Here is an 18,408-nt window from a genome sequence, read left to right as displayed (position 1 = left end):
ATTCATATCTGCCCTATTTTATAAAATCAATTATCATACATATTTACCCTAATTTATAATGTATTCCTAGTCTGGTTTAAAATGGTGTGAGTTTGATCTCCTTTATCAAGCATAGCATATTAGGAAGAAGAGTCTACATTGACTCAACACACACGTAATGGTACTAGCCTACTAGGAAAATGTCACAAAGCAACTGTTTTATGCAAAAAAAAAAATTTGATTTGGTTTGTGATTTCGTACAGGCCTCTACTGAAAAATAATAAAATCCAAGTTTGATTGCGATCTGAAGTTTTCTTTTGCTTAAGTAAGTCAGCAAGTCACAAATCAAGTCAAAATCTCTTGTACACTGAACATTTTCCAAATTATTAACGAGTTATCTTAACATATGTGCTTAAGGAACATATTAAGACAAGTACTCTTATTCATTTCAAACTTTGAGCATATTAGGTTGGTTCCTTCAAATTATTTAGTAGGCGTGATACAGAGACACGTAACTAGATTCACACGCTACCCTCACCATATTGTTTTCCTTACTACATTACGTCAAGCTTTCAACCTAGCTATTAATACCAACAAAATGACTCAAGAAGTGTTGTGTGATTAAGAGGTAACATAACTATCGATCAAGACACTTCATCGTAATGAATCAGCTCATTTTAAAAAAAACCAATGTCTCAGTAGTAATGAAAAGATGAAGGTTAATAATCATTAACTTTATAATGAAAAATGACACTTCTTGTCTTCTTCACAATTTCTTATTAAAATGATTACAGATTTGTCGTTGAAATACTATTAGATGTTAAAAAGACGAAACAAGTTGTATTTTTTTCAGTTTTTATCTCCTTTGTTGTAACTTTGTTTTCAATACGTTGTTTGTCGTTGTCTAAAAAAAAAACGTCATACTACTTATTATTTTACTTCTAAAACACACAGACCATCTAAAATCCCACTGAAATTAAAAATTAAATTTTGTACTTAATAAAGGTTCATAATCGGTAATCCTGAGATATGCAATTTACATGGTGTGTATATAAAACGGTCCAATAGATAGATGTTTAAAGAGTGGAACGTCAAAGGCTCAATTTTGGCCACGTCTTTTAGTAAGAGTTAACGGTCTTAATTAATCCACGTCTAACGGGAAATATCTGAAACCTCGAGAAATACAACACACGTTGCCCAAGAAAGAAACTCCACAAGATTTGGGGACCCGAAAAACAGACTTCTGTTTTGACACGTCAACTAGATTCAACTCACAATTGGTTGCGTTGTTGGGTTGGTTCCTTACGGGACTTTGATAAGTCTAGATATTTTTTTCAAATTTTAATTGGTCGGATAAAAATTGATCGAAATTTCTCTAATAGCGTGGACGGATTTAAGATTTCCAGTTAAGGGGGGACGAAATCTAATTTTTTTTTGGCAAACAAAATAATTAACAAAATACTTGTATTCATTAATTATATTAATACGTCAACAATTACAAACGCATTAATCTCTACAAGAGTTCATGTATTGAAATGTACTGATAATCAACTCATTGTCAATTTTATTAAAAATTTATTTTCAATAAAGACTACTAAACTATCATTTAACCAGGAGTCACTCATCTTGTTTCTTAAACGTGTTTTAACTAGCTTCAAAAAAACTCTTTCATAGAGACAGTCGGACCCGGCAAAGTTAGTACTGATGAAATCTGACAGATAAAATTGAGCAAGACGCATCAACTTAATTTTGTCGAAAAGGACAAATCCTCTAAATGGACTCAAACATGTCATAAAACAGAACAACTCGGTACTCTTGAAACGAGCATTTAGTTCTTGAAGTTGAATATCAATAAGGATAGAATTCAAAAATAATATACTTTAAAATGCCTATAGTAATATTCAAATATTCTATAGAAAAAATACTTAAAAATCTCGTAGAGGGATTCAATCCCACGATCTCACACTTATAGCTAAGATCTAACTCACACCTTAACCAGTGTGCCAAGTCCTTCTTCATTTCAATATCATATATCATTAGGAGCAAATCCGAACATGACATTAGCAGGGCATCAAGAATTCACCGTCGTCATAATAATTGGGCACATTTATCGGATCAAATAACTTTTTCTGTTTTTTTTCAAGGCAAAGAATTGATAGAAAAATTTACATCTTTACAAATCCGTTACACATTTTATGAGTCTTTTCTGTTGACATTTAGTTGTAGTTGGACAAATGCATAAGATATACTTTGTATAAACTGTGGAAAAAAGTTTAGAGCTGAGCAAGACGTGTTCAGTTGTCTCACTTGCTTGTGTGTACAGAAGACATCCTTAAACCATGGTGAAATCAATGTAGCCCATTTTGAGTTCTCTAACTTTTCTATGCATGCTTTTCAAATAAAGAAATAGTTTTCATAAGTATATTTTTCATACGGGGGATGTGTTTTAAGTCCAAAATCGCATGATCAATGAGTATAGAGACCAAAGATAATCTGAAATAGAAAATAAATCCACTCAAAGTAAATTACATGTCTATACTCTCTTTCTCTTTTACTGTCTAACCTATCCTAAGTTAAAAAAAATAACCTAAAATAATATATACTGTTGTGAAAAATAAAAGAGGTAGGGAAGAAGAAAGATGATGAAAATATAAGCAAAGAGATAGAGACAAGATGAACAAGATTTATATTCATATGTTTGTAGAGAATTCTCTACATTGGCACATTGGTATATTGAGTACTATGACACATTGGTTTGATCCATCTTCTTCATTAGCAAGTAACCTCTTTATATAGGCATTTAGCTAGATGAGTTACACATCCAATAGACACACAATAATGGAGCTTGAATACAAAGTAATGGTGGAAAACCTATGGTGGTGGGAGTTACAATTGGTGGTGGTCATCCACCATAAATCTAATATTTATAACACTCCCCCTGGATGTCCACCACATTAGAAATTGTCTCATTAAAACCTTACTAGGAAAACCCAATGGGACAAAACCATAGTGAAGGAAAAAAGAGTACAAATTCTTTGTTCATGTACATCTTTTATGTACACATAATCTGCCTCATTAAAAACCTTGTTGTAAAAAACTCAGTGGGAAAAAATCTTAACGAAGGAAAAAAAAGTACAGTATGAAAATGTAGTATACAGTGTCTTCATAAACTTGCTTCCCCTCATGAAGGTTGAGGACATTGTTCGACTTGTTATGGTCAGCTTCCTTTTGGTATATAAACACATAAATATAATAAGTAGCATTTGACATTTCAAGTTGCATTCATATAACGCTTTAAAGTTTATGCATACTTTAGATTGAAGCTTGTTAAATCCTTCAGGGATTTCAGTTGAACTCACTTTCTAGTGATTCATATTTGTCATATACATCGATAAGATAATTATAATATTTTATGAAATCAATGTACTAATCACATTTCAATGTGCATCATAAATTTCATGCACAATCCACCTCACACACATAATATGTGTTAAACTCATCATTCGATGATTAGTTGTCTCGCCAAAATCTTGTCAGGAAAATCCAACGGGACAAAACCTGAACGAAGGAAAAAAGACCACAACTTTTACACAAATTATAACAATTTTCAATACGCATAGTTGCCTCGTTAAAACCTTGACAAGGAAAACCCAATGGGACAAAACCATGACGAAGGAAAAAAGAGTACAACGCGATTGACATTTTATACATGAATGATGGTTGTTTTCTGAAACCATATGACAACATATGTAATGTATTGTTTGTAAATATTAGGTACTTCTGACCTGAATTTTCATGACATATTAAGACATATGAGTTGCTTTGAAGATTATAGCCGTTTAGTATTTCAGAACATGTTCATTTTCAAGATTTTCTTTACTCGAATAATCTTTTTCAACAATCTACTCCGAAGCTTTGATAAACTCTTCAAGAGTCACAATAGGATTTATAAATACTTCATAATATAATTCGAGGATTTGTAATTCATATTGAAATTTTATAAGTGGACGTCAAATCCTTTATAGACTAAAGGACATTTCTTACACATGTCTACTTTATTACCTTCGGGGTAATTCTTAATTGGTGCTTCGACTTCATGTCAGAAGACTTAATTATTTTGTAAGAGATTCCACAAGTAATGGAGTATCTCGTCAAAAGTTGACCAATATTACTTAGAGTAATTTCGGATCAATATGGTCCCAGTAGCTACTATATTCAGAAATACATCGTCTGAAATGATTTATTTGATTTTTCAAATTTTCACAGCATACATAGTTCAGTGATCTCAGGAGATTTTCAATATGCTCTTCAGGAGATTTTATTAGGAATATGAATCACATTCATTTCTAATTTGATAGCCTCTTCAAGAGGAAAAATTATTCCTTCAGTGTCAAAGAGTATATGTCACTTTGATCTACTCTGATCATTTTCCATTACCTTTATCTGGATATAAGCATATTAAGCTCTGAAAAATATTAATATTTCGAGGTAGCAAGTTTTCCGTATAATGATTCCAAATGAGAAAAACTCGATCGTTTTCAAGTATTTTACGACATTGAATATAGGACTTCCTCCCCCTAATGTCGATAGATTTTCGTCTTATTTATGAGCACATACTTCAAAGATGTGACAAAGACGAAGGAAAAATCAATTGCTGTAGGCATATTTGATTTTTATTTTCATATCATATTTTCCGTTAGACAAAAATTACTATCTGATCACAGCTTCCGGTGTGAGCAATTTGTTATAATATCACAACTTCGGGTGTGATTAATTACATGTGAGATATATCATCTTCATGTGATTTTATTTTATTTTGTTTATTAAATCCATCATCACTTTCTCTTTGGTTATTACAACTTCAGGTGTAATATGAAAGCGGATATTCAACAAATTCTATTTTTTCAAGAATTTACAATCCATCACCTGAAAGAAGATATTATCACCACTTGAATAGATATTTTGGATTTCGACTTAATATATGATGAGTTTCACAAAAATTGGTTACATTCCACGATGAAGAGCTTTGTCAAATTTAATCAAACTATATGTTGGTATAGTAAAATGAGATTCTCAATTTTGTCACTCTATTTCCAATATGAACTCGGTGTAGGATTTTTCTTATCACCGTTTAATTATAATCCTTTAAAAACCAACGGAAAATAATTTCAGTACTAAAAATTAGCATTTGTCATTCTTCAGGAATGCGCAAATAAATTTTTTTTTTCCCAAGGGTTTACCCTTTTGGGTGACAATTTACCAACTCATAAGGGATATATGTTTTCATCCTTTGAGATTTTTTTTTTACTCTAGTAAGGTCTCATTTGGGTACACACATAGCTTATATTATGAGCTTTTCTATAAGCCCATAAATAAAAGCGCTTTTTAAAAATATGTCTGAATCGTTTGGTACGCTACATAACAAGTGTTTTTATATCTTAAAAAGCTAGGTATGACATTTGGTAAAAAAATGTAATCTTCGTATTGTAGTTATCAAACAATATGCTTATATCATTATATTAATAAAAAATTTATAAACATTAGACACTAAAATAAAATAATAGAATTTTTTAAATTTTCATAAACACATAAAGATCAAAATTTGAACCTAATGCAGTGGTGATAGTGCTCAATGGTGGTGGACATGTTATGGTGGTGCTCAATGGTGGCGGAGTTATGGTAGTGATGGTGGTTGTAGAATGGAGGGGGTGTTGGTGGTTAGGGGGTAAAGTTGCAACGACGGTAGTGAAATGGGGTTGGTGGAGGTGGTATAGTGTGGTGGTGGAGAGGTCGATTTGTGGCGATGGTGGTGGAGTGGTTGTGGTAGTGGTGGAGTTGCACCGAAAATGAAGCTACGTCGGAGGTTGTGGAGTTGCGGGGGAGATGGTGAAGCGTTCGGTGATGGTGGTAGAGTGGTGACGAAGGTGGCGGAGTAGTTGTAAAAAAATTTGATGGTTGTAGAATAGTTGTGATGGTGGTGGAATTGCGGCGAAAGTGGTGGTGATGGAGTTGCGCCGGAGGTGGTATGGAAGTGGTGGAATTGTGGCATAGGTGGTGGGGTGATTCTCAGAGGTGGTGGAGTGATTGTGGTGGCAGAGGTGGTGGCGTGGTTGTGATGGTGGTGGATGTTTATTGATGGTGACAAAAAAATATATTTTATTTTATTTTCATAGCTAGCTTTTAATAAGCAGCTATAAAAAAGCCACAAAATTGTGGCTTCTGCTTTTTAGAGAAAATGGACTTTTCTAGCTTAAAATAAGCGACAGCTTTTTGAACCAAACGCGTAAAATTTTCAATAAGCGCTTAAAATATGCTAAAAGCTGGCTTTTAGCTTTTTTTAAGCGGAACCAAACGAGGCCTAATTATTTTAGAATTTTCTAGATTTGAAGAAGTATATACGCCAATATACAAATAGACGTTCCAATTTGATCTTAACCAAAATTTAATGGTTAAATTTCTTCTTTGAAAAAATCTTCATTCACAGATCAAAATATACTCTTATGATACATTCATACAAAATGAAACATTAGTTATGAGAGTAATACCAATTTATTTTGGATGCATAATTTACCTTGACCTTACCATTGAATAGATTGCATTGATATTCATATTAGTTTGCAATACCAACATTTTCACCATTATCATCTACTTAATTATAATATTCTTTAGATATGATTCACTATGCCTCAACAATCACAAAATCAATGGTTAGAGATAAGTAAAAATAATAAGTTCGAAACTTTAACAAAGAGAACCCACATACCTTTTAACTTACCAATTACAATTGACCAAACTTACCCATATTTTATTTGTTTGTACCTTGATCAAGGAGTTGATAATTTCTTCTTCCCTTTGGCATAAAGCAAATCGTGTTGATAACGTGTTGTGAAAAATAAAAGAGGTAGGGAAGAAGAAAGATGATGAAAATATAAGCAAAGAGATAGAGACAAGATGAACTAGATTTATATTCATATGTTTGTAGAGAATTCTCTACATTGGCACATTGGTATATTGAGTACTATGACACATTGGTTTGATCCATCTTCTTCATTAGCAAGTAACCTCTTTATATATGCATTTAGCTAGATGAGTTACACATCCAATAGACACACAATAATGGAGCTTGAATACAAAGTAATGGTGGAAAACCTATGGTGGTGGGAGTTACAATTGGTGGTGGTCATCCACCATAAATCTAATATTTATAACATATACCATAATATTTAGAGATTCATTAAATGATTTCCTCAAAAACAAACTTTCCTTCCGGAAAAATAGTTGCCTTTACCGTTTAGCAGAATACTTTCTTTTATATTTCTATTAGAATTAGGCAAAAGTAAACCGAAGAGAGAGAGAGAGAGCATTGTCACTTTCTAATATATGAACTAGGTTTTGATTTCATCCATCATCGACGCCCAAATTAAACCGAGTGAAAAAGGTGAAAGCATCGAGTGGGAGAGAGAGAGAATCGATTGATGGTTTCATTCATCATCTACAGTAGTGAAGAGTAAGAAAAAACAAACGTTAAAATAAAATGTTAAAAATGTTGTTAGACTCGATAAGATTTTACCAGCATAAAATTTTATTAGAATCAACCTATTGTAACAAATTCATATCAGATGGTAACAGAATCAAGAAAATGCTAGTAAAATACTGAAAATGTAACAAAAACAATTTCACATAATATATTTTAAGGCAGCGGCTTTGGGGAATAAAGAAAAATCTCCGGGGAATAAAGAATAAGTCAATTAAGTTTGACTTAGGGAGAAATTTATCTTTTAGTCCAGAAATTAATATGATTAAACTTTGCCTCTTAATATTCATCTTCTCCTCTCATCATCTCTATCTTATTTTTCTCTCTACTGTTGATTCACTCTCATGATGCTCATTCTCTCTCTATATTACTTTGTGTTTATTCTTTTCTCTCTCTCTCTCTCTCTCTCTCCCTATTACTCTATCTCTATCTCTCATTGTTCCCCTCTCTCTAAACTCTAATAATAACCATTTTCCTCTCTCTAAATTATCTTCTATTGTTGCAGAACAGTAGTAGTAGGTGACGGTAATCTAATCTCCAATACTCTACTCCGACTCTTCTTGTTCATCCGTTTAGGTAGCAGTTGCGAAGCTTAATTAGAGGACAGATTAATGGAGGTCTTAAATCCTAATTCTCTTTTTTATTAATCTTTTGGTGGTACAGATTATTTGGGTCTTTCGATCATATCGTTCATTATTTTGATTGAATTTTCACTTTCTGTTTTTATTGATCTAATAGTTCAATCGTGGTGGAATTGATGATCAGAGGAACAACATTGTTGGAGCCAATTCAAGTCTTGCTCCGGTATGAATTCTCTCTCTCACGCAAATTTTGGGCCGTTTTTTTATTATGTGTTGAATTCATACTTCATTATACTGATTTGAACTAAAGAACATAACTGTTTTAAGTATCTTGTTTGCGAGAATGTGAACTGAATTGTTGGTTCTTTAGGGCAACTACAGTTTTTTTCCATCACTAAAATTCGGTCATTAGGAAAAGAGATAATTGGGTTTCTAATGTCTTGAATTTCTCCCTCTTTTTCTCTTTATTAGTAATTGCAATGCGGATTTTGTGTTTCTCTAAAGATTAGAAATCAGAAATGGATTCGTGGTGAAGTGCAGAAGAAGATCGAGGAAGTCGCTGAGAATCTATTAGGGTTTCGTTCTATTATTTTGTCCCTTAAAAACCCTAAAATTTTGCCGGAATCACCAAGAAACTAGAGGATTTATTGGTGATTGCGGAGAGAGAGAGGCCGAGAAGGAGAGACAATAACAGTGGGAGAGAAAGGAGCACGAGAATGCTAATGAAGTAGACAGAAGAAGAGAGGAGAGAAGAGATGAAAATTAAGGAGCAAAGTTTAATCATATCAATTTGTGGACTAAAAGATAAATATTCTCTCAAAGTCAAACTTAATTGACTTAGTCTTTATTCCCCGGAGATTTTTCTTTATTCCCCAAAGCCGCGACCATATTTTAATTACTAAAAAGTATTTGTTAACCTATTGTAACAAATTCATAAGACGCTAGCAAAATATTCTTGCTTTTTAAACTACTGTATTCAAATTTATTCAACCGGTGCTAATAGAATGTAAAAGTTGCTATTAGAATCAATAAGATGCTAGCTAAATAGTATTTGCTTTTTAAACTACTTTATCAAATTCATTCATCAGATGCTAGTAGAATGTAAAATATGCTAGTGGAATCAGTAAGATGCTTGCAAAATAGTTTGCTTTTTAACCTCACAAAAGAATTTGTAGATGTTTAATTGGATCGAGGTAGAGATAAAAAGCAAATAAAAAATTCATACTTTCTTGAAGTTCAAAGAACATAGAGTTACAAAGAGAGAAAATCGTTTTTGGGAGAAAGCATCTCGTTTTAGGTAAATATTGGTTGAATTGGTAGGTTAATTTAGACAAATATCAGTTTTGGAAATAATATATTTTCTTGAGTTCAAAGAACATATAGTTATAGAAAGAGAAACTCGTGTTTGGGAGAGAGAGAACTAGTTTTAGGTAAATCTCCATTGATTTGGTAGGTTACTTTAGAAAAATATAAGTTTTGGAAATAAAGATTAACATTAAATATCAACCATAAATATTCTTTCATAAAATTACTAAAAAGTATTTGTTAACCTATTGTAACAAATTCATAGATGCTAGTAAAATATTCTTGCTTTTTAAACTACTGTATCCAAATTCATTCAACCGATGCTAATAGAATGTAAAAGTTGCTATTAGAATCAATAAGATGCTAGCTAAATAGTATTTGCTTTTTAAACTACTTTGTCCAATTCATTCATCAGATGCTAGTAGAATGTAAAATATGCTAGTAGATTCAGTAAGATGTTAGCAAAATAGTTTGCTTTTTAACCTCACAAAAGAATCTGTAGATGTTTAATTGGATCGAGGTAGAGATAAAAAACAAATCACAAATTCATACTTTCTTGAAGTTCAAAGGACATAGAGTTACAGAGAGAGAAAATCGTTTTTGGGAGAGAGCATCTCGTTTTAGGTAAATATTCATTGAATTAGTAGGTTAATTTAGACAAATATCAGTTTTGGAAATAATATATTTTCTTGAATTCAAAGAACATATAGTTACAGAAAGAGAAACTCGTGTTTGGGAGAGAGAAACTAGTTTTAGATAAATATCCATTGATTTGGTAGGTTACTTTAGAAAAATATAAGTTTTGGAAATAAAGATTAACATTAAATATCCACCATAAATATTCTTTCATAAAATTTATAGAAAGAATAATTGTATTAACTCAACCATTATAAACCTTTGGTTTACCAATGGTTAAAAAATATTTATGAAAGGGAAAATTTGACAGAAAATTAAAGGATTGATGCATGGGGCCCACCAAATAGTGAATTTTTGGACTTATTTTACATTTTCGGTTTATTTTGGTTTTATTTTATTTATTGATTTAGGAGTGGATATATGACTAATTACCCCCCCTATTTTTGGACCTTAAACTCAAAAATCCTTTTTCATAAGTATATTTTCATTTTCATATATCCTTCCAAGGAAATTCCTTCCCAAATATTCAATTATTTTTTTTTTTGTTGAACTACCCAAATATTCAATTATTGTAAAAAGATTCTAAGTGAGAAATTTCTACTCCTCTAGTGACTAGATTCTATACGCTTCCGAACCATTGTCATTCTTCGCTTGTCCTTTAGTTATGGTTGCTCATTTAATCACATGGTTGAGAAGTACCTGCTTTTTTTTTGGGCAATGGACTAATTCCTACTACATGTCTTTAAATTCGTTAGTGTCTAGTTGGGCTTCTGGTCGACCAACTTGAGTAGATATTGTAAGGATTCGACATGTTATACCTTCGTGTTGTTGATTTCGAACAGACTAGTCGCTTACTATTTCGATCATACTTAGATAAAAAAAATATCAAAAATACTAAATCTTTTCGTGACTAATAACATATAAATCACATTAACGAGAGATGGATTTCACATCATTTTTTATTACTTATTAGGATATAATGAATTAGTCTAAGCTTGGATATGGAAGACCTTTTGCCATGGTCTAGGCACCCTCCTTCGTTCTCTCTTGATCAGGTTGTTGAGATCGTTCATCTCGAAGACAAGTAAAGCAGCTAAATTGCAAGTTGGTGATATCTTTCGATCATGTTATAGAGATACTAAAATTAAAAAAGCGTCATAATTTACCTGGGATGCAGAATTAAAAAAGGGTTAAAATTTATTGTAATGAAAGTGGGCACTACTTAGCCTAATATTTCGGATAATTTGTGAGTAAGTTATTTCAGAATTAGTGTAAGTCCAATGTGAGGCTCGGGCTCCCAATTTTGGGAGCTTTTGATTTTTAGGAGTCCAGGGACTTTTTTCAATTCCAACGTTGAGCTCCTAACAGGGGCTCCCAAATCTAAATTACGTACGTGTGTAATGTACGTGTGCGGACTTTTAATTTCAATTTTCAACCATAAATTATTAATTTCAAATATAAAATTGAAATTTAATATTATGTTAGAGAGAGAAGGAATTTTGGAAAGATGAAAACAATAAAAATAAAAAAAAAAAAAAATTAGAGAAATGATTGGAAAAATAAATTTAAAACAATTTATATTTTTTGAAAAATAATTAGTTTAAAAGAAAAAAATAAAAAGAAGTGGGGTGGATCCCCTTTTTAGGGGATCCACCCCAAATATGGCCGTTGGGGGTTTGGGAGCCAGGGAGCATGGGCCTCCCGGGTTGGACTCCGTGGGCTGGGGAAAAAGGGGATCCACCCCAAATATGGCCGTTGGGGGTTTGGGAACCAGGGAGCATGGGGCTCCCGGGTTGGATTCCGTGGGCTGGGGCTCTCAGATTATATAATAATATCCAAAGGAGTTAACCCAAAATTAACATTTAGGACTCACGTGTCAATACATAATATTGAAAGAACTTACTCACAAATTATATTTCTTTCGTTTTAGGACCCACGTTTATCACCAGGAGAGAAGGTGAACATTCATCTCTATCTAGCCCTAATTTGCTCCAATCATAATCTGAAGAACAAAAAAAAAAACTTCATCTTGATCTAATAATGTCTGGTTCAACGATGGTTGGGGCATCAAGTTCTTGGTCTCACGCTTTGGTACAGATCTCACCTTATACCTTTGCGGCAGTTGGAATTGCAATCTCTATTGGTGTTTCTGTTTTGGGTGCTGCTTGGTAAGATCAAATTTTTAGTTCATTGAAGTTGTTTATTTTGCTTGATTTGATTCTAATTGATCTGGGTTATGAATGGTTTAGGGGAATTTACATAACTGGGAGTAGTTTGATTGGTGCTGCAATTAAAGCTCCTCGAATCACTTCTAAGAATCTAATCAGGTATTCACTTCGATTTGATTATGATAGTTTTCCTCAGTGATTGTTTAATCTAAAGATTTCATCTGTGAAACTTTCATATTTCACATGAGAATTTAGTTAGGAAGTAGGGGAATTAAATTTGGGGGTATTTCAAAAAAATTTGCCCTTTTGAAAAATTACAGTTATATGAATAGATTGAGAGAAGTTTGATGAATATATTGATGGACTAGATTTGCCATTGTTGAAGAAATGGTTGAATGTAATGTACAAGTTCTAGGTTTCGTGCAAAAGCTTAATGTGATGTAGTCATATGGGAATAGGGTTAGTTAATTTTCTTTTTGAAAAGTGAATAGGGTTAGTTAATCAACCATCTCTATGTCGGGTTTCCACATCTGGTATTGTTCGACTAGTTAGATGCTGAAGGCATTTCGGTTAGGTGGAAAACTAAGAACAACCGGACCAACATTACCTAATGAACGGATCGCTCTGATACGCAATACAGGTACTAGTATGTGGTAGGATACCATGTGAATATCGGGTACGCTATGGGTATACCTCTTCGGTGCACCATTTTCGATTGTAGTATGTCTATGACTATTTTCCAAAACAATACATACTCTTTATGATGCATTTATAATAGATACACCTACTCTTAGACATCCTGTCTCTACAAGACTTACAATCTAGCAAGTTCATTTAAAAATTCATGTAGTTAACTACCCAACTAGTCGAGTTTATATATTTTACAAAGACTTTGGGTTAATTAGAACTAACATTTCCGGTAGGCTAATTTTGGCTACTGGATCGCGAACCCACCTAAAAAGGGTGCGGGGAATCGGGTACGTGGGACGCAAAGGGGAGGAGAGTGTCTGATGGAGACCATCCGGCAAGTGGGCCTCTCGACCAAGACACATTGGAGCCCAATGGCTAAATTGCTATATTAATATAGTTTCCGTATTTTAGTATTATGAGTTTCTATAATTACGAGTCCTAGCAATCAAGGAAAGAGTCCATAAGTTATTATCTTCTTTTATTTTCTTCCCTATTTTGAGTCTATCTAGAAAATAATAATCTCTATAAAAGAGAAGTATAGTCCGTCTATTGATCCATTGAATTGAATATTGAATAAAATCCTCCTTGATTGCATTGTTCTTCTTATTATTATTTAGTTTAAGCTTGTTTAATTCAGTTATTTAGCAATGAGTTCTTTAGTTAAATCGCTTCCGCAACAATCTACATCAGCTGGTATCATGAGCCCGCAAAATCCTGATACAAAAAACGAGAAATTTTTTTCTCAACCCTTCACCACGACTTCATCTCTCCGCCATTCTTCATCCCTTCCAAAACCTCCGGATCCTGCGGAAGGACATAACGTTTTCAAATCAAGACTCACCATCAACAATAAGGTGTGTGATTTTATTATTGACAACGATAGCGAAGGAAACATGATATCACTTCGTCTCGTCAAAGCACTCGGTCTTCCTACTTACGACCACCCTTGCCCGTATAAACTCGGTTGGATTTCTGACAAAAGCGATTTATCGGTTCACCAACAATGCATATTTACGTTCTCCGTCGGTTCTTACTACCGCGACTCTCTGTTGTGACGTTGTTGACATGGAGAACTGTCATCTCATCCTAGGACAACCATGGATTCTCGATGTTGATGCCGTATGTAGAAGTCGTAATAATACTTATGAGTTTGTTTGGCATACGAAACTTGTCATCCTTGTTCCGCTTGAAGAAAACCCGACATCGACTAGAGAAAAACATGAGGTAACTGCTCCACCAAAAATTTTTGAACCCGACATCAACAACAACATCATCAAATTTAAGAAAAGAAAGAAAAAAAATAACAAAGGTATTGTTCTTTCAAACCCTCCTTCTAATATTATTAGTGATAGTTGTGATATCATTATTGATGGAGATGTAGTAGTACCCGAGATACTTACCAGATTACCAGTTAAATCACTCACTCGTTTCAAAACCGTCTGCACACATTGGAATTCTATGGTTCAAAAAGATAGAAACTTTATTGATTTTCCTCTTCCTCCCAACGTGAAGATGAAAAAGAACAGATTCAAATTCAAGAAGAAAAACAACAGATCTGGTCATGTTTTTCCAAACCCTCTTATTCAAGAAGATTTAGTAGTACATGAGATACTAAGCAGATTACCTGCGAAATCACTTTTTCGTTTCAAATCCATTTGTAAACAATGGGATTGTATAATTGGAAAAGATCAAAACTTTATTGATTTACACCTTACCCGATTGACGTCAAGAAACCATAGTCTTCTTATCCTCACTCCTCCACCAAAAGAAAAGAATTCAAGTTGTAAGGAGATGATGTTCTTGACAGGTAACATGATTGAAGGTTGTATAGAAGAAGGAAGAACAACTAGGAGTTTGGTTCAGTTTAACGACACAAAAAACCCAATGACATTATGTTATAATATATTAACAAACTCCATTAATGGTTTGATTTGTTCTATTGACATATTGGCTCCTGACATCACTCCTTATTTGTGTAATCTAAGTACTCGAGAAGTATCACCCTTGGTAAAATCAACTCTACTGAAGGAAGAGATGGAAAAGTATGGCGACGATGTTGATATATCAAGTTGGAACTATCAATTTGGATTTGATCCTGCTTCCAATGAATACATCTTGGTATTTTTTCCGATTATGTATGATACTTCTGTGGGGAACTTATATAATTTTTGTGAAGTCTTGACAGTTATACCTAAACGATCTCCCGGATTTCTTTTCATACTCACAAACATATACAAACCATTGAAACTAAGTCCTGTAGAGATGTGGGAAGATCTTATACAAGATGGAGGAGTTGATTTTACTGATACTTATGTTTTTTGGAATAAACATGAAGAGGCTCCTGGGAATTACTATTTTGATGGAAGATATGATATAGTTAGGTTTATTAAAACAATACAACAACCTGGTCTTCTTGCTCCTCTTATAATTGGACCTTATGTTTGTGGGCATGGTGATGAATTCAAGACTGTCTTTGAGACAATTTTGACGACGAACAATGATTCGTTTGTAGTATTTCACAATTGCAAAAGAATTGAGAAGTTAGAAGACGACAATCACCTGTATCGTACATTGTTCCTACGAAGTTTTTCTATTCCTCGATTGTTTTCATCCAAGGAAGAAGTCCATACGGCATTAGTTATTGACACATTAATTCTTTCGACAAGAAACAAGGTTGACTACGTATTGCATGGGGACACAAGATTCATTGATTTTCTTCCCACAAAGAAAAATGTTGTCTTTATGGTATCTTTAATCAAACTAAAAGATGAAAAAAAGTTATTCAAGAAGGATATGGTATTTTCACTGATTTTGTTCAAAGATGATGGGAGATGGTATTTTCAAGTTGTTATTAAACGTTCCAAGTTCATATACGTACATGATGGGAGTACGACATTACATATTTTTCCAAGAACGAAGATGGTAATAATTGTGGTGTCTTTCATCAAATTAAAAGATGATGGGCGATGTCGCAATTTATTGGACTTTTATGCACCATTACTGTTTTTTCGAGTTTCTTGGCATCATAGGATTCAAATTTTATTTGGTGATATGGTCCTTATTTGTCTTCAACGAATTTTCGCCACATGTCGCGCAAAGTGGGAACTCAGGATTGCCTTGGTGAAGTCATTGTATATGGTACCGCCAATCTTTTTTTTTTTGAAAGGTTCCGGAAGAATTTTCTCTAGCGATAGCTACCAGTTTTATCCGAAGGAGTCAATTTATGACTACACCAACTTGGGGACAAGTTGTTCCTCAGAGGGGGAGTATGATGGAGACCATCCGGCAAGTGGGCCTCTCGACCAAGACACATTGGAGCCCAATGGCTAAATTGCTATATTAATATAGTTTCCGTATTTTAGTATTATGAGTTTCTATAATTACGAGTCCTAGCAATCAAGGAAAGAGTCCATAAGTTATTATCTTCTTTTATTTTCTTCCCTATTTTGAGTCTATCTAGAAAATAATAATCTCTATAAAAGAGAAGTATAGTCCGTCTATTGATCCATTGAATTGAATATTGAATAAAATCCTCCTTGATTGCATTGTTCTTCTTATTATTATTTAGTTTAAGCTTGTTTAATTCAGTTATTTAGCAATGAGTTCTTTAGTTAAATCGCTTCCGCAACAATCTACATCAGTGTCTGGTAACGCTGAGCCGGACTCAAGTTTACCTTGGTAGAATGATTTATGACAAGATGGAAGTGTACAATATAAAGGGACACAATATTATTAAGATTTAATGTTTCCATCTTGGGAGTTTGATAAAGTTCTAGACTATCGGACTTTAAAACTGAGATCTTCATCTCTGAAAGCCGACCCCCAGGGCGATAAAACCCATTTGTGCTGGACCAGATTAACAATTTCTTCAGTTGTGACAAGATTAGGTCGAAAATTAACATGACAATCTTAATAAAGCATTCTAGACTTGTTATCGGACTTTAAAACTGAGATCTTCATCTCTGAAAGCCGATCCACAGGGCGATAAATTCCATTTGCACTGGGCCAGACTAACAATTTCTTCAGTTGTGACAAGATTAGATCGAAAATTAACATGACAATTTTTATGGTTGGACAAAGCATTCTAGTTCAGTAGACAGTTTACCGCGACTAGCTATGAGTGTTTGGTAGTTCGCTAGTTCTAATGTACGGATCGCTTGCATCAGTCGGTAATCGGTTACCGCCTTACATTGTCTTTTTCACTTCAAGTAGAATGCAAAACCCTTCCAATATAGTCCAACGTGGGTCACAATACGAATTTCACGAGTTGATTCTTTAAATATTGTTATTGATTTTTGAATCTTATATTCTTTTTCCTCATAGTTTCAGTGAATTTATGACTAATGCCCATAAGATATCCTTGACTGGCCATAATATTGATCACCGGTTCTGATCGCCTAAAGTTGTAATATTTCCCCCTGCAGTGTGATCTTTTGTGAGGCCGTTGCTATATACGGTGTCATTGTAGCAATCATCCTTCAGACAAAGCTAGAGAGTGTGCCGAACTCCAAGATATATGCACCTGAATCACTTAGAGCCGGATATGCCATCTTCGCCTCTGGCATCATTGTGGGGTTTGCAAACCTTGTTTGCGGGTAAGTTTTGCCTCCAACTTCAACATAGTTCCTAAAGCAGACAATTGGTAAATTATATTTTTTTTCGAACAAGTGAAAAGAATATTACAATCTTAAATGTAAAATGTACAATTTTGGAACAGATGATGTCATGACACCAAAATAAAGTAGAAACTTCATTGTTGCAAAATAGCGCCCCGATTCTGAGTAAAATCTTTTAATATTGAACAATTCATGTCCAATTCATTCGCTTAGGCCAATAATGTACCAAAGTATAGCAATCTTCGCACTTTCGAAAAATATTTTGATTATTAAGTTTTTGTTTTTTTCCTCTATTTGAACAGGCTTTGTGTGGGAATAATTGGAAGCAGCTGTGCTTTGTCGGATGCTCAGAACTCGTCTCTTTTCGTGAAAATTTTAGTGATTGAGATATTTGGAAGTGCACTCGGACTTTTCGGAGTCATAGTTGGTATAATCATGTCAGCTCAAGCAACATGGCCTTCGAAAACTGGGTGATCGGACATTAGATCAAGAATCTAGCTTCAACTTATTAGTAGAACGAGAATTGTACTAGTTTGAGTTAAAAAAAATACATGTTATTCTTTTACATGAATCTGCACTAATAAGTTCTATGTAAGATTTATTGTACCATCCATTTGTCTTAATTGACTTTCTTTTTGAGTTGGTTCTTGTACAACAATGAGGATTCCAGTGTCTTTTTTCTTAGTATCTGACTCGAAATTCGAGTTACCATGCTTTCGGAGTTATCTGTAAAGAAATCGGATTTGATTTGGCTTATCTTCATTGTTTGCTGAAAGTGGTGCTGGCATCCAGTTTTTGGTTAGGAGGGATGAATACTCTGGGTCAATTCACTGATCTAAATTGACGAGAGAGACCCCTGATTTTAAGCCCCAAACATCTTTGTTTTTTTACTCTCTAAT

General features: G+C 33.6%; 1 protein-coding gene across 1 annotated transcript; it reads left to right on the top strand.

The window, feature by feature from the left end:
* Window positions 1-11,899: 11,899 nt before the first annotated feature.
* On the top strand, window positions 11,900-18,151 carry LOC147550613 (V-type proton ATPase subunit c''1-like). The gene is made up of 4 exons (XM_086668726.1): window positions 11,900-12,203; window positions 12,285-12,362; window positions 17,318-17,488; window positions 17,812-18,151. Exons 1-4 carry the CDS (start codon window positions 12,076-12,078, stop codon window positions 17,981-17,983), a joined length of 549 nt encoding a protein of 182 aa, XP_086524852.1. The 5' UTR covers window positions 11,900-12,075; the 3' UTR covers window positions 17,984-18,151.
* Window positions 18,152-18,408: the final 257 nt, after the last annotated feature.

The sequence above is a fragment of the Eschscholzia californica genome, unplaced genomic scaffold (genome assembly GCF_041429995.1).
Source record: "Eschscholzia californica isolate CP2 unplaced genomic scaffold, dmEscCali1.0.p SCAF_3, whole genome shotgun sequence".
NCBI classification, from domain to species: domain Eukaryota; kingdom Viridiplantae; phylum Streptophyta; class Magnoliopsida; order Ranunculales; family Papaveraceae; genus Eschscholzia; species Eschscholzia californica.
Note: the sequence above shows the minus strand (reverse complement) of the source record. Positions and strands in the feature narration are given on the sequence as shown.